This window comes from Maylandia zebra, linkage group LG1, assembly GCF_041146795.1.
Source record: "Maylandia zebra isolate NMK-2024a linkage group LG1, Mzebra_GT3a, whole genome shotgun sequence".
Classification (NCBI taxonomy): domain Eukaryota; kingdom Metazoa; phylum Chordata; class Actinopteri; order Cichliformes; family Cichlidae; genus Maylandia; species Maylandia zebra.
The window spans coordinates 30,242,365-30,257,073 of record NC_135167.1 but is presented as its reverse complement, the minus strand read 5'-3'; the positions used below and the strand labels follow the sequence as shown (position 1 = coordinate 30,257,073).

Here is a 14,709-nt window from a genome sequence, read left to right as displayed (position 1 = left end):
TCCAACCGGCTACTCTCCACCACGCCGCTTTTAAAACCACTCAAAGCTCCCACCAACATCCTCCCCACTGAGCCAGATAGAGTAGAGTCAGAAGAAAACACAGATCCATCAGGCCAAACCACTACCTCTTTCAGCCAAAATAGCAGCTTTGAGAGAGCGGAGTGCAGGCAAAGGACAGGCTCGGTTGGGGAAAGGGAAGGGGGCAGGGCGTGCGCGCTCGAGAGAGGGAGGCTCAACCGCTCCGTGGGAGGCAGAGAATGAGGGAGCGCAAACATAGTACTGGTGCTGGCTCGGAGCCATGTTTGTGTCACTAACAGAAGTAGCCTTGTCCACCCCTCCCCCTCGCAGCCGCACCACCACCCCCACCCTGCCATAACCCCCTTGCCTTGCACTCGCTCCCTCTCAGTTTGCTTGGAAACAAGAGTCAAGGGGCGACTGGCTGGATGCTTGGTAACAGAAAAGAGCTGCAGTACAGAGCAAAAATCAAAAAAAAAAAAAGAGGAAAGAGAGGGGAGAAAAGCCACTCAATAGCAGGGACTGTGTTTTGGGAATGTTGATGAGGCAGGGACCTTTTTTTCCCTGTTTGGTTCCTCCAAGCGAACCAACAAACAGCTCTGTGGATGTGTGGGCGATTTGTACTCAGCATGCCCGCAGAGAGACTGAGAGCAAGCTGCTTTGAAGATTAGGTGTTTGCATTATTTCACATCCACAAAAGGAAAAAAAATAAAGTGGGGGGTGGGGGGGGGCAGTTCTTCAGAACCAGCAGAACCTGATGGTGTGATAGTAATACATCTTAAAATTAAATGAGCTGTATGAGGTTTTCGATCAAAGGGAGGAAAACTCAGAGTGTATAAGATTTCCCTCGGACTGCACTGCAGAAAAGGAGCCCACTATTTTCCCAACTGGCAGGCTTGCGGAAAACAAAAAAAAAAGAAACAAAGGAAAAAAGAAAAAGTGCTTTGTGTTTGAGGCATGTTGCTGCAGAACAGATATCTCTGTGCAACAAACTTCTGTCTGCGTACTAAGAAAAAAAGAAAAATATCCCCCCCCTCCCGAACAAAAACAAAGAAATCAAGGCCACCTAAGAACTGCCTGCCAACTACTATTCTTCTTGGCAATATTACGCAGCATGTGCGCTGGTAAAGCACACATTAGTACCACCAACAACAACCATTTCCTGAGGCTGTCTGAGCATATCCAATTACATTTTAGGAGGCAAATATGTACAGTAATGACAGCAAGATGATTTTTTTTAAATGACAGAAGATTCACTAAAGCTTTGAAAAACCAATAGCTCTTTGATGTTAATATGCAAACACATAGCTGCTCTGGCTTTGTAAATAAAAGGAAGAAAGAAAACCTATCCCATATGTTTTTACCTATTTTCTTTAACTCCACAATCCACAGCTTATTTGTTTTAAAGGGAAGAGATTTACAAAGCAGCACGTTAAACTGCTCCACTTACCGTCTTCAGTTTCCTGCCACACTATGCCTTCAAGATTGACACTGGTTCCAGGCTCACAGGGCCCCAAGCACTCCGGTTCGGTAGACAGGGCCACGTCTGATGTGTTCACCGCCACCGAGCGTGTGCGCACCATTATCTGCTCGCATGGTGAGGCAATCTCACTGTTGCCTACTGTGGCCAGGAGGTGGAGGGGGGGTGGAGCTGGCGTGGAGACAGGAGATTCCATCTGTGAAGGAAGAAGTGGAGGTTCAGAGAAATAGAAACACACTTCAGAACCACTCTCTAAACAGATACGGGCCAGATGTTGAGTCTCAGACCAGCGGATGCCACAATGAGAGGAAGTGAACAAAGCGCTGAATGCATCGAGGACATTCTGGTATTTCAGTGGACTTTAAAAGCTAGCTTGGTTACAGAAAGCGTGATGCAGCAGTTAGCAATGCACTGCTGTGTTTTTCCTCGCTTCAGTGGTGATTAGCAGGCAGGGAAGGCAGAAGTGGAAATCTGAAAAGGACCGTATTTGTTATACGAGGTCGGCCAAACAATCCCTCCCCGAGCTTTCCTCCCTCGCACACTGCGAAGCGACGCTCGTGACACCAAATCATCTCGCAGACTGATCACTCATTAATTTCCTCAATTAAAGAGCTAGTTGTGGCAAAGGAGTGGGCTGCTCGGGGTCAGTAATTGATTCCACCTGTTCTGACACTCTGTGACAGTAATGAAGAGACAGTGGGCCGACACGGAGAAGGAAAATGAAAAGGACAGCAAGGGAGGGAGCCGATGAGAACATCTGAGGGGAAGAGAGAACTGCAGGCTGAAAAATGTGTAGGTGGGAAAGAGGCACAGAGGAAGAGTGATGGTGATTTAAGGGCCGGAGTGACACCAAGCTTAGCGCTCTTTATTCAAGGTAGTCGACATTAAAGCGCTCCAAATCATTAGCACTGAACTGCAGGAGGAATGCCACGCCGCAGCCAGCACCGCACATTTATTAATTGGGCATAAACCACTCAGTGCTTGGGAATATGCTGCCAATGCTGGATCCTATTAGACTTAGAAGACAAAACAACAATTGACACGTTGGATTATAAGCCTGTACACCCTTTAAATAATTGTTCTAATCTACTTACTGCTCCGAGCTGAAAACGATGTAGAGAACTACAACAAGTCGGTGCTGCAGATGGTGAAGTTACCGCTTACATCTTAGGGATGTCCGTCCACCATTTTATCTGAGAATGAAACAGCTGAAGTGTTGGGAAACTAAACTCTACTAAAGGGACGAGCACAAAACCAACATTTATCGTTTCCAGATGATGAATCCTACTTTAGTGTAATTTTTCAAACAAGTACCCGCAACAGTAATGACATGAGCCACATCGATGCTTTTTATCCAGTTACATTTGCTGCTGATATTACCATGGTACCACGCAAATGTTGCATTTGTTCAAATCGAATATTACCGTGCTAAACAGTGTTCACCACGGTAAACAATATAATGCCTTCTCAACACTGATCATGCTCTGAATGCTGTTCAAAGCACCACTTTACTTAGGTAGAGCTTTTCACAGCCAGCAATGCTTCATGAAATGAGGGGGTTACATCCAAAACCACCATGATGCTCAATTACTGCAAATGCCACTATGTTTTTCTGCTTTTTTGCATTTTGGGCTATCACAGTTGAACTGCTTTTATAACTCGCCTCACAAAAAACACTGAAAAATCTGTGCCAAACATGAATTAAAACCATTAGCATTTTCATTTCCCCATGTCTCTGTGCCTTTAAGGGGGACTTTTAAAATATAAACTAGGGCTGGACAATTAATAGAAAATGAACCAACATTCAGAGCCTCAAATTGATGGAATCTTGCTGGCTTTGTTTTTAAACTCTATTAATATTTGCCCCATTATATACTATCCCCTTTAAAACATACTACAAAGAGTTGTCACGTGACTCTTTCCCATTCAGTCCGCGACACGGAAACATCATTGAATGAAAGTCAAACATTGAGCCAGTTGGAACAACTCCAGCCGTTTGTGCCAAATAAAAAAAAGCTGTGTCTGTTGTTCGGATACATTTTTGGCATCAATAAAGACAACATTAAACAGAAAGCAGAAAGCTGTGCTAAAAATTGCTTTAGTGACCGAAGGTAATACCACCACCAGGAGTGCATCATATTAGCTAAAAAGTATCCTAGCATTTGCAGTTGAGTATACAGTACAAACATAGTGAACTATGAGGACTATGATGCGTGTGTAACAATAACTGTTTATTAATTGAAATCGGGGTAAAACATTCTATTAATCGTGATTTTGATTTGAGGACTATCGCCCAGCCCTAATGCACACTATGAATTATTCTGTGTGAAGTGCATCAATCACAAAATAAAGACTCGCGCTCTGTTGTGAATCGAGTGCTTTAAAAACCAAACATTAGTCTTCAATGAAATCTAACATTAGCTCAAGACATGTCATCATACAAGCTTTATATTTCATGGTTTAGTGAAATCAGCGTGGATAGTCCATTTCTCCCAGTGCTCAGAGGAAGAGCAAATTAATGAGTGCAGAGAGCGACAGACTCTCAGGGCTAACGACATAGTAATCACTGTGTGTCAGTTTCTGATGCATGATGTGGCCAAGCTGCAGGCCAACTGAGACAATGAGACAGGACAGGTAATCACCCAAGCTGTCACCGCACGCTGTTCTCAGGCCTTATGGAGACGCACAGGGCTGCAGACAAGACCGCACAATAAACCCTCCCTCAGAGTGACAGCAAACGGTGAAAGGTGATAAACAGGTTCATGCACGGCCTACTTTAAATGGACTCAACTCTCAAACTGCTCCTAAACTGTGTCCACAATTTAGGAGCTGACATCTTGGATACATTTCTGGCCAAAGCTAGTCGACCACATTATGGTCTGGCAATAACCGGCTTATCGCAATGAAACTACTATGAGGTCCACACAATTAAAACCTGCAGTAAAAATGACTGATAAAACAGTTCGTGGGACATGTGCTTTAATCAGCCACTTCATTATTAATTATTTACTCATACAGACTGACCCACCTTTGCTATATTGCATACAAGTCCTGCAAACCATTATTCTGGAATACAAATGTCCAATTAATCCTTTTCAATTTAACAAGTAATAATGATTGTAGCCTTCTTCTCTTCATATTTTTCTACATATTTGAAAACAACATTATTTTAGCTAAAACGACGTGCATTTGTGCATGTGTTGAGTTATAGGAGGCTAATGAAAGGCTCTAGTAATGAATTATGGAAAACGCAGGTTGAGTGTCACAGCAGAGTGGGGTTCAAGGATTCCCCTGGTTTCTAGGAGTATCAGAAGCCTTTTAATCATTGTACCTCTCTAATTATTTGTATGAAGAACACTGACTGCTGGTGATTCCCAGAACAATTATAATTTCCATTAATGAACTTGAATTCCACATAGGGCTGGGCCATATTATACCGTTCACGGTAATACCGGTATAATGTTAGGCAACGATAGGAAAATGAAATATAGAATAGAATAGAATAGAATAGCCTTTATTGTCATTGTACAGAGTACAACGAAATTGGAGTGCCACTCCCTTGGTGCAAGTTTCAATAATAAATATAAATGTAAAATATAAAAAGTACAAAAAAAAACAATCGTAAGTACTCAAACAATAGTATGTACAATATATACAGGATAGCAGCATTAATATAATGACAGTATGAATAGCAGCATAATATAATGACAGTGACGGTATGGAATAGGTTCAATTGTTTTTGTGCTTATTTACTACGGTGATAGCTCTGGGAAAGAAGCTATCCCTGAATCTGTTTGTCCTGGTTTTATGTGACCTGTACCGTCGGCCTGACGGTAATAGTTCAAACAGTTGGTTGCTGGGGTGAGAGTGGTCCTTGATGATATTGCCAGCTCTGCTGAGGTACCGAGAGTTTGCAGTGACCTCCAGGCTGGGCAGAGAGCAGCCAGTGATCTTCTGGGCTGTGTTGATGACCCTCTGCAGTACTTTCCTGTCTGCAGCTGAGCACCCTGCATACCATGTTGTTATGCCGTACGTTAGGATGCTCTCTATGGTGGCTCTGTAAAATGTCACCAGCAGCCTCTCCTCCAGGTTGTTCCTCCTGAGCACTCTCAGAAAGTGGAGACGCTGCTGGGCCTTTTTAACCACCGCTGTAGTATTTGCAGTCCAGGAGAGGTCATCAGATATCTGCACGCCCAGAAACCTCATGGAGTGTACCCTCTCCACACAGCTCCCGTGAATGTAAAGTGGGGCCGGGTCTGCTCTGCCCTTCCTGAAGTCCAAGATAAGTTCTTTAGTTTTCGTGGTGTTCAGTTGGAGGTTGTTAACTGAACACCACTCAGTCAGTCTGTTGACCTCATCTCTGTAGTCCGACTCCTCCCCCCTTGAGATGAGTCCAACCACTGTGGTGTCATCCACGAACTTTATGATGGTGTTTGAGAGATGGGTAGGGGAGCAGTCGGATGTGTAGAGCGTAAACAGGAGGGGACTCAAAACACATCCTTGTGGAGACCCGGTGCTGAGTGTGATGGTGCTGGACCGGTGGGGGCCGAGTCTGACAGACTGTGGTCTATTTGTCAGGAAGTCCTTGATCCAGAGGCAGATGGGGGTGGAGAGTCCCAGGTGAGACAGTTTCTGGACCAGGATCTCTGGGATGATATGATTGAATGCTGAGCTGAAGTCCAGAAAGAGCATTCTCACATAGCTTCCTCGGTGCTCCAGGTGACTCAGCGCAGTGTGGAGCACTATGGTGATGGCGTCCTCGGTGGTACGATTTGTCCTGTAGGCAAATTGGTGGGGGTCCAGAGTGGGAGGCAGACCGGCCCTGATGTGTTGACAGACCAGTCTCTCAAAGCACTTCATCACTACAGGCGTAAGTGCAACAGGCCTGTAGTCATTTGGGCTGGCCACAGCTGTCTTCTTGGCGATGGGGATGATGGTGGAGGTTTTGAGGCAGGGCGGGACGGTGTTTGATGACAAGGAAAGGTTGAAGATTTTAGTGAAGACTCCGGTCAGTTCGTCAGCACATGCTCTGAGAACCTTTCCATGTATTCCATCAGGACCTGCCGCCTTCCTGGGATTCACTGACCTTAGAACACACCTCACTTGGTGCTCCCTAAGTGTTAGTTGAGCTAAGAGCCGCTGCACCCGTGCGCGCCGCCATCTTTATGTAGAGATATCGCGATAGAATGGGAGTAAAACGCGCATGCGCAGTGCCTTTGTTTTCATACGCACATGGCCGATTGTTGAGTGAAACAGATGAACCAGAATTGGTTTGTAAAAATGGTGCAACTTCCGTGATGTGGAACTGGTTTGGTGTTTGTCCGTCAGATACACAACAAAGCACATTTTTTTGCAGAACATGCAAGCGGCCGTTGTTATTGTCGTATTTGTCGGACTAAGATGCTCTTAAATCTGGGAGTAATCTGGGTCCTAAACTCCGTATGCTTCAGGTCAAACAACACTGCAGCATCACTTAGAGTTAAAAACTGACTAAATTCTTTCATCTTTAATAAAATGATCAGCATTGCTGCTTTACCAGGTGTAACTATAAAGTTTAACTTCCAGGCATCCATGAAAACAAAAGTTATTACATTTAACGGAGTTAGAAGTTAGCAGGAAGCTAGCGGAAGTTAGCTCGCTAGTTTTGCTAGTTACCTAAGCATGATATTGCATGTTCTGACTGAGAGATTTCTGAAAAAAATCAAACGTACAGCTCTGCTATCACTTCCAACATAAATGAAGACAGGAAACTAAACAGCAGTGACGTTTGTAGGGTTACTGAAGTTGGGCTAGCTGGTATATAATGATGTGCTACGTGATCGCTAGCGACACAGCTATGTTAGCATAACATAAACAGTGAAGCTGGAGGACGAACACTAACACTTTTCCACTTATAAAAGTTAACGTGAAGGTTCTTCATGGTTAGAGACAAATGCAATCGCATGACAGGATGCTGTAAACGGACCAAACTTCAGTCAGGAGAACAACTGAGATAATCCATCCACAATACAAGGTTAGTCATTAATATACTGCAACAACATGGGAATAGAGCAGCTGCCAGAGAATTCAACATTAATGAATCAAAGGTACAGAAGTGGAGGAAGCAAGAAGAATGAGTTTAATAAAGTTTGATTTATCTGACTGCTTTGTTTCGCTTAATGTGCCTTATAATCCTGTGCACCTTATGGTCCGAAAAATGCGTACTGCACACTGCAGTTTAATGTTGCAAAGCACCTCTTTTTAACTTCAGTGGATATTATACATGGTTATGCTCAGGATATGTCAGCCCATTTCTACTGGAAATGCCTTTTGGTTAAACTTTCAGCAAGGAATTTGCATTTGCACTGTTACATTTTTATAAAGCTTTAATGTACATAAAAACCAGCTTCTTGTTTAAGTGAAAATAAATGGAAGGTTGTCTTTTTGCGCTAGTAATGTTGTGGAGTTGCATTTTGTCTCGCATCAATTATATCGTCGGTTATATCGTTATCGCAAATTTTCAAATATATATCGTGATAAATATTTTTGGCCATATCGCCCTGCTCTAATTCCACAGTCTCATGCTATATTTTCAGATTAAGTAAAACCTTGCTGAGATGAGTTTTGGCTTAATTTTTTTCTGTTACCAAGCAGGGGAGGGAAAGTATTTCATTTCAACTGTCAGAAACATACAGCAGGTGATGAGCCACTCCGTATAATGCAACTATATAATAAAAATAAAAAAAACATTTACTAGGTAACTGTATTTTTTTTAAACAAAAAAAGCAGAATCACAGTGGAAACTGGAGCAGTTTTGAAAGTGCATGAATATAATTCTCCACTTCCAGGTTCTGTCTATGGATGAGTGAACAAAAGTACTTTCTCTCTGAGGCTGGAGAATGCAAAACCACACACTGAAATGCCCTGTGTCCAGCCTTTTAAAAAACCCCACATGCAACCGAACTACATAACTTGCCAGATTACAAGGCTCTACCCGACTCTCAGCCAATGCTAAATTCTATGATTTCTTCCCTCCTTGCTAGACTTCACAGAAGGATTTGGAAATCTCTCCTAAAAAAACCACAACGCTCAAGTGTCACGCAAACCTTTTCTTAACTCAAACCTTGTGCCAGCTCTACAAGAAAGCCAAAACTGGCAATAATAATGTTTAACTCGCTGGCAAAAATCCCCAAAATCCAGGACTGCTCTTGTGCATATTTCAAGAGTGCTGACTTAAGGGGAACTCTGCCTGGATTTCCAGTGTTCACACAATAAATCAGCTGTGGCAGATGGATGCTTGCTGCACTTTTAACTGGACGCATTTAACTTCAGCTTTAACTTGTTTATTAGAGTTGGGATTAAAAAAACTGAGCACTGAGCTTGGGCGGCGATTATTAAAAGGATTACACTGCAGTATTATAGTGACTAAGTTGTCTTGGCTATAATCGGTGATGAGGCGCACGCGCGCACACACACACACACACACACACACACACACACACACACACACACACACACACAGTTGACTATTATAACTGTAGACACTTGAGTGCAAGTAAAACAGCTACAACCCCCGACTGTGAGATCCTTTAAAATGCCCCAGTGACAGTAACGTTAAAGTTGCTACAAGGACAGCCTGTATTTTCATTTTAACTTATGATCACTGACAGCAGCCAGTGAGAAAGGATCTGATCAGCTCCAGTGGGAGATACGGGCCGATGGGTAACTTTCTCTTTTAACATTTCCTTTAAAAGGTCAATAAAGCTGTCATGTTGCAGCTGCTGTCATTAACATGCTTTTTCCCCATTCTGTTAGGCAGTTTGCTAAAATGAGGGTCACAGACACTGCTGATGCACACGGGAATGAATAAATGGCAGCAGATCGTAACAGCGGACCAAGCTAAATATGATATACAGTCAGCTGGGAGAAGACGTAGGAAGGATTTTACAGATTGCAGGCTGTTGTGTATAAAAAAAAAAGACGTCTTCAAATCCATACACTTTAGCTAATTGTCAATATACTCAATCAATATAAGCCTAGTCAAATGTCTCTTTGTACACACAAAAACATCTGTTAATGTTTTTTTGCCATTACTGTCCCACTTGTACAAGCAGGTCACAGAGAATCATGTGTGCAACAACAGTTCAATGTGCTTGACAGCTAAATCACACAATTTACTTTGTTGGCGATTTTTCTTCCTAAGTGTCTGCGAGAAAACACAAGCAGCGTAACCCTCGTTAGAAGCAGGGTCTTTGAGTCAGGCGAGATTGTGAATACTGAATCATGTGGACTGATGGCAGGAGTGGGTTATCGTATCCCTCTTTAAAAAAAAACAAAAACAAAAAAACCTTTATAAAAGCTTTATGAGTAGGTACTGCACACAACAAAAGAAAGAGGAAAGAACTGCAAGCAGATTGTGTCAGTGGGAGGTTGATTAACATTGACAGAAATGTAGATGATTTAAAAAATTTTTTTTACATAATTCTTAGAAATAAGCAGTAAACATACAGTCAGCTGACATATCTTGTTAGTAATTAACTGTTTTTACACAAAGCAGCAACCTGAAATCATTAGTAGAATTTTAAAGTTTAAAAAAAAAAAAGAAAAAGGAAGTGGTCAATTTTATTACCACGTACTGTAGTTATTTAGGAAAAATTCACTTATGTTCAGTATATTACAGTAGATAGTATGTCAGCTAGCTTAACAATGACTTAGTGAAGTAGATATTACTTTCTGTTCATGCTGGAAGAGGGAAACAAACTCCCTAGTGTCTCTCATTCTCTGTCCTAACATTAGCAGCAGTGCTTCAGAAGAAGTGAAAGCCGCACTGCTGCAATTTTGTTTATGCCAGCTGGCCTGTGTTACACCAACCCAAGGAGACCGTTGTGCGAAAAGTGAAGGCGGGAGAAAAATATTGATATGGTAATACACAACATCACCTCCTCTTGTGATACCTGATTGGTACACTGGTGACAAATCTCATTATTTTATTAATGGTCAAGGGACCCCCATGGCCCACCTCCCCAACTTTACCAATCAGAATCACTACTTTATGACTCTTTGTGATGATATTTTTACCAAATGAATGAGGGCAAAGTCAAATTAAGTTAACTGACCTAGAGTGGGAAATTGGCGAACCACACAGACAGTGGGGGAGAGCAGAGAGCTAATTAATTTAAATGACACGTTATTAAAATTGAGAATAATGATAATACACAAACGCTGACATCTCGAAGCACAGACTAAATACACAAGACGTTCTTTTTGCCTTTTGGGACTTTGCCCCCTCTTCTTCACTTCTAGCAGATATCATGATGCATCCTAGCAACATATTGAGTTTTGAACTGGTATAACATGATAGCATCATTACTGGGGTATCATTTTAGAAACTTGAATTATTCTCTGAAAGTGGAAAGTAGTAAGCGAGATAACGTGTGCATAGTTACAAATGCTGTTGGTGAATACGTTGAGACCTAAAGTCACCAACAGTGACTGATGTATATAACCCCCAAGAATTTCCAGCCTACTAAAGCAGTAGAAATAAAACATCATTTTCGACATCAAAAGAAAGGGAGAGAAAAAAAATCTGTCTTGAAAGAAGAACATGTAATTCTTTCTGACAATGAACCATTAAGTAAAAAAAAAAAAGGAGTCTTTGCTGACTTCTCAGCTTGGCGAAGTTAAGTGAGCCGGCTTCAACTATGTAACTCTTTTTGACTCCAGGGGCAAAGCCTGTCAACATCTTTGGTGAGTTACTGAGGTCGAAGGCCAGTCGAGATTACGCTCCTCCACTGGGACATGTAATCTGCGTAGCATTGTCGAATCGAAACATAATGAATTTAAGAACAGCAGCATTTAAATTCTAACCAATCAAGACGACGGGTATACGAAGTCTAATGATCAGCATACCGTCGCTGGGCGGCTTTTAGAGAGCGAGTTGCATTACTGAGATCATTGAAGTAACATGGCTATCAGCATTAAGCCACAATTGAAAACAAATCCTCAAGCCTCATCTAATTAGATTACTAAATTGTTCAAAAACAGCCAGGAGACACACATACCAACAAAAGAAAAAGACACATAAAATGACTGGATTCCCTTTCAAGTCCTGAAGGTCTATCCAATTGTTTTCAAACACTGCACACTGGACTAATTCCTTTTCTAAAACCACACTGTCATTCTCTTTGAAGCTCAGATGAATCGCAGAAACTGAGAGAGAAAACACAAACAGGAACACCTGACATCTATTGTAGACCACCAGCTGGCAAAAGCCACTCAGTTTCTAGGCAACTCTTCTCAGTTTTAGCTGCTAATTGCGCTTTCAGGGAAAACTAACCACGCATAAATAATACAGAGAGGAAACAAAGCTGCGATGAAGTCGGTCACCCATGACCTACAAGCTCTTTGGCGCTATAATGAGTGAGCCAGGAACTCAGTCTAAACAGTTATTGTCTTGCCATATGACTCCTTAACATTACAGCCCTGCACCTTGCACAGAAGTGACATCATTTTTTTAAATATACGGCACACTAGAGGAATGAAGCTGGACTTCATTTGTTTTCAGCTTAGAAGCCTAAAAAGAAAACAGACTCCTTTTTCCAAACATTTTATTTGTAAACATCTCAAAGAAAATGTGATTCGAGGTCCGATCCAAGCAAGCCCAGATTTTAACACTTAATATTACGGCTCGTTTTTTATGATGCAACGCTGCCACATTTGGGAACTGTTAAAGACGAGTCATAAACATGAAAAATGTCTTTAAAGGCACCAGCTTCATATGCAGCACTGAGTCGACTTTCATCTCAAAGCCCTCGTCCACAGCTGTGAAATACAGCTCAGCTATTAGAATGACATGTAATGCTTTCGCATTTGTGTAAATTTCAGTGGTAATCAAATTTAACATCTTTTCAGTGTGACAAATTATAGCTGTATGCTGCAAATCAGAGCTACTATTTTACCAAGGCCTTTGATTATACTGAAAAAAAAAGGCATGCAAAGCTTTGTCAGAGAGAAACCTCTTGTGAGAGCATGAGAGGCTTACCTGTGGAGACATCTGCACTCACTGATGAAAGGACAACATACATTAGTCAGGAGACTGTTCCCACTGCTACCAGCTACATGACGGCAAGTAAAAGTGATATAAAAAGACAGAAGGCACATAGGGACCGCAGGGTAGAGGACTGAGCCAGGATAAGTAGAGCTTACCAATTTGCTCACTTATGAAGCAGTGGCCTAATTTGTTCACAAAAGCAAAGTCACACAGAGGAAAAAGTCTTATCCATTTAACACTGTGATCAGCTGCCGTATAACACCACAGGGTTGTGGCTCCTTACTTCTTTAGTACAAGCTATCTTGAAGACTGTGTTATGTTGACTAGCCAAATGCTATCCGATTGTCTAAACAGGCAGAAAATATAAAAACATATAACTGATCTGTTGATCATGTGGTCTAAATATGTCGAGTCTACATTAAAGCCTTGGGTCATGCTTTGGACAACAATTTAGGATAACAAGCGGAAATTAAAATGAGGAGCCACCTTTTAAGGATCTAACGATTGTCCAACTGCACTGTAATGAGGACACAATCTTTTTGTCTGAACTGTTACATCCCTGTGGGGGAATCATTTGTACCCATTTAGTTCAGAGATTTCTCAGGCGGGCCAGATGCTTAGTTGATTGAATGGCTAACATCCTCTTGTCTTGGTTCAGCTTGACCTTGTCAACCTAATTCCTTCGTCTCTTCTCTGGTTCAGCTAGCTGCATTGAGCCTAGGTCTGGTATTGTTTGTTAGAGGACGGGGTGGGGGTTGGGTTATGTGCATAAGTGGGGCGGGCTGGTATGAGGAATGAAAGCCCTCATGTAGAGGCAGGGTAACCTGAATATCCCTTTATGTTTACTACAGCCAAATGTTTTGAATGCCTATGGCCGGGTAAAATGCAACTATTGTCCACTATACAACAAAAACTAGTCTCTTTGTTAGGCTGGTTGTTTCATAAGATCATCTGTGGTTTCTAAATCAGTCGTTTGTGGCTAGATTATGAGCAACACTTAATAACTCAACTTATTGAGGATATTAATGTTGTTGTATCCTCTACAAAGTGGAAAGCTCCTTGAGGCAAATAAATGATATGTGATATTAGGCTATCCTAGTAAATGGAAGATGTTTTAAGCTCTCTGTAGTGCCGCATACTGTACCAGCATGACTTCTAACAAGCATTTTATTCTTTGATCCACCTGTTATTTCCCGTTTCTGTTAACAGTTGATTAAATGAGTAACTCTACTGCTATTCATTTCTGTTGCAACACTGTAAATATGTGGGCAGATTAAAACTATCATCTCTTTTTCCTTTTTCTCTTTTCCCATCCCCCTCGTTCTGACCATAGGTCAATTGACAACAACAGTATCTATTACAAAAATAAGCCACATTCTTGTCAAGGTCATCCACTTGCGCCCGACAGCGAGAGAAGCTGTGCTGGGAGCAGAAATCCAGATAAGCTAAGCTGAGCCTACGAGGATTTCTCTCTCACCAACCCTCTCCATAGTCATAAATCTTATCTCACAGCAAAGGGAAACCTGACAACAAACTGAGAGGCTGTCATCAACAGCTCAGCCACCGAGATTCCCACCCAAATACCAATGAGTCAGCCTCTGGCCAAACACAAGCTTGTGAGATCAGCCCAGAAAGGGAAAAAAAAAGGAAAAAAAGAAAGAGAAGCTAGCAACCTGTGCAGTGTACTTGTAATATAATGTTTACAACTCAGCACAATGTTGAAAGCTGTGACCAAAACTCTAGCTTTGGGTACTTACTATCCTGCTTTCAAATGCTCAAATGCAGCATGCATTAGGCTGAGCAAAAATAAATGCTCCTAGACATACAATCCAGTTAAGTAGCAAAAGGCATACTACTAGTTCCACATATTATACAAGGAAAACAAGTTGTTATTCAGGCTGTGAGATTTCCCCAGAGCCCCTAACCTCAAACTATTTATAGATGTTCTGTTAGTCTCCGTTTCCCTTGTGTTGATGCTTTGCTGTGGGTGGTGCCTTCCCCAAACACTAGAAAGACAATCCTAAGCCACACATCAATAACTACACTTTACAGTTAAAAAAAGAGAGAAGAAAAACAATAGGGGATATGCTAAATTGCTTTCCATTATCTTATGCTACTTATACTGACAAACAAAAACAATTGAAGATTACACTTGGTACACCGCAGACCTGTCATAAAGAAAGTT

General features: G+C 41.9%; 1 protein-coding gene across 4 annotated transcripts in view; it reads right to left on the bottom strand.

Moving 5' to 3' along the window:
- Window positions 1-14,709, bottom strand: part of znf609b (zinc finger protein 609b) — an 83,037-nt gene that overhangs the window by 23,449 nt on the left and 44,879 nt on the right. For all 4 annotated transcript variants that reach the window (XM_012920984.4, XM_004557977.4, XM_012920985.5 and 1 more), the window contains exon 3: window positions 1,466-1,691. In XM_012920984.4, coding sequence (XP_012776438.1) covers window positions 1,466-1,691 — 226 coding nt within the window. The remainder of the gene's footprint in view (window positions 1-1,465; window positions 1,692-14,709) is intronic.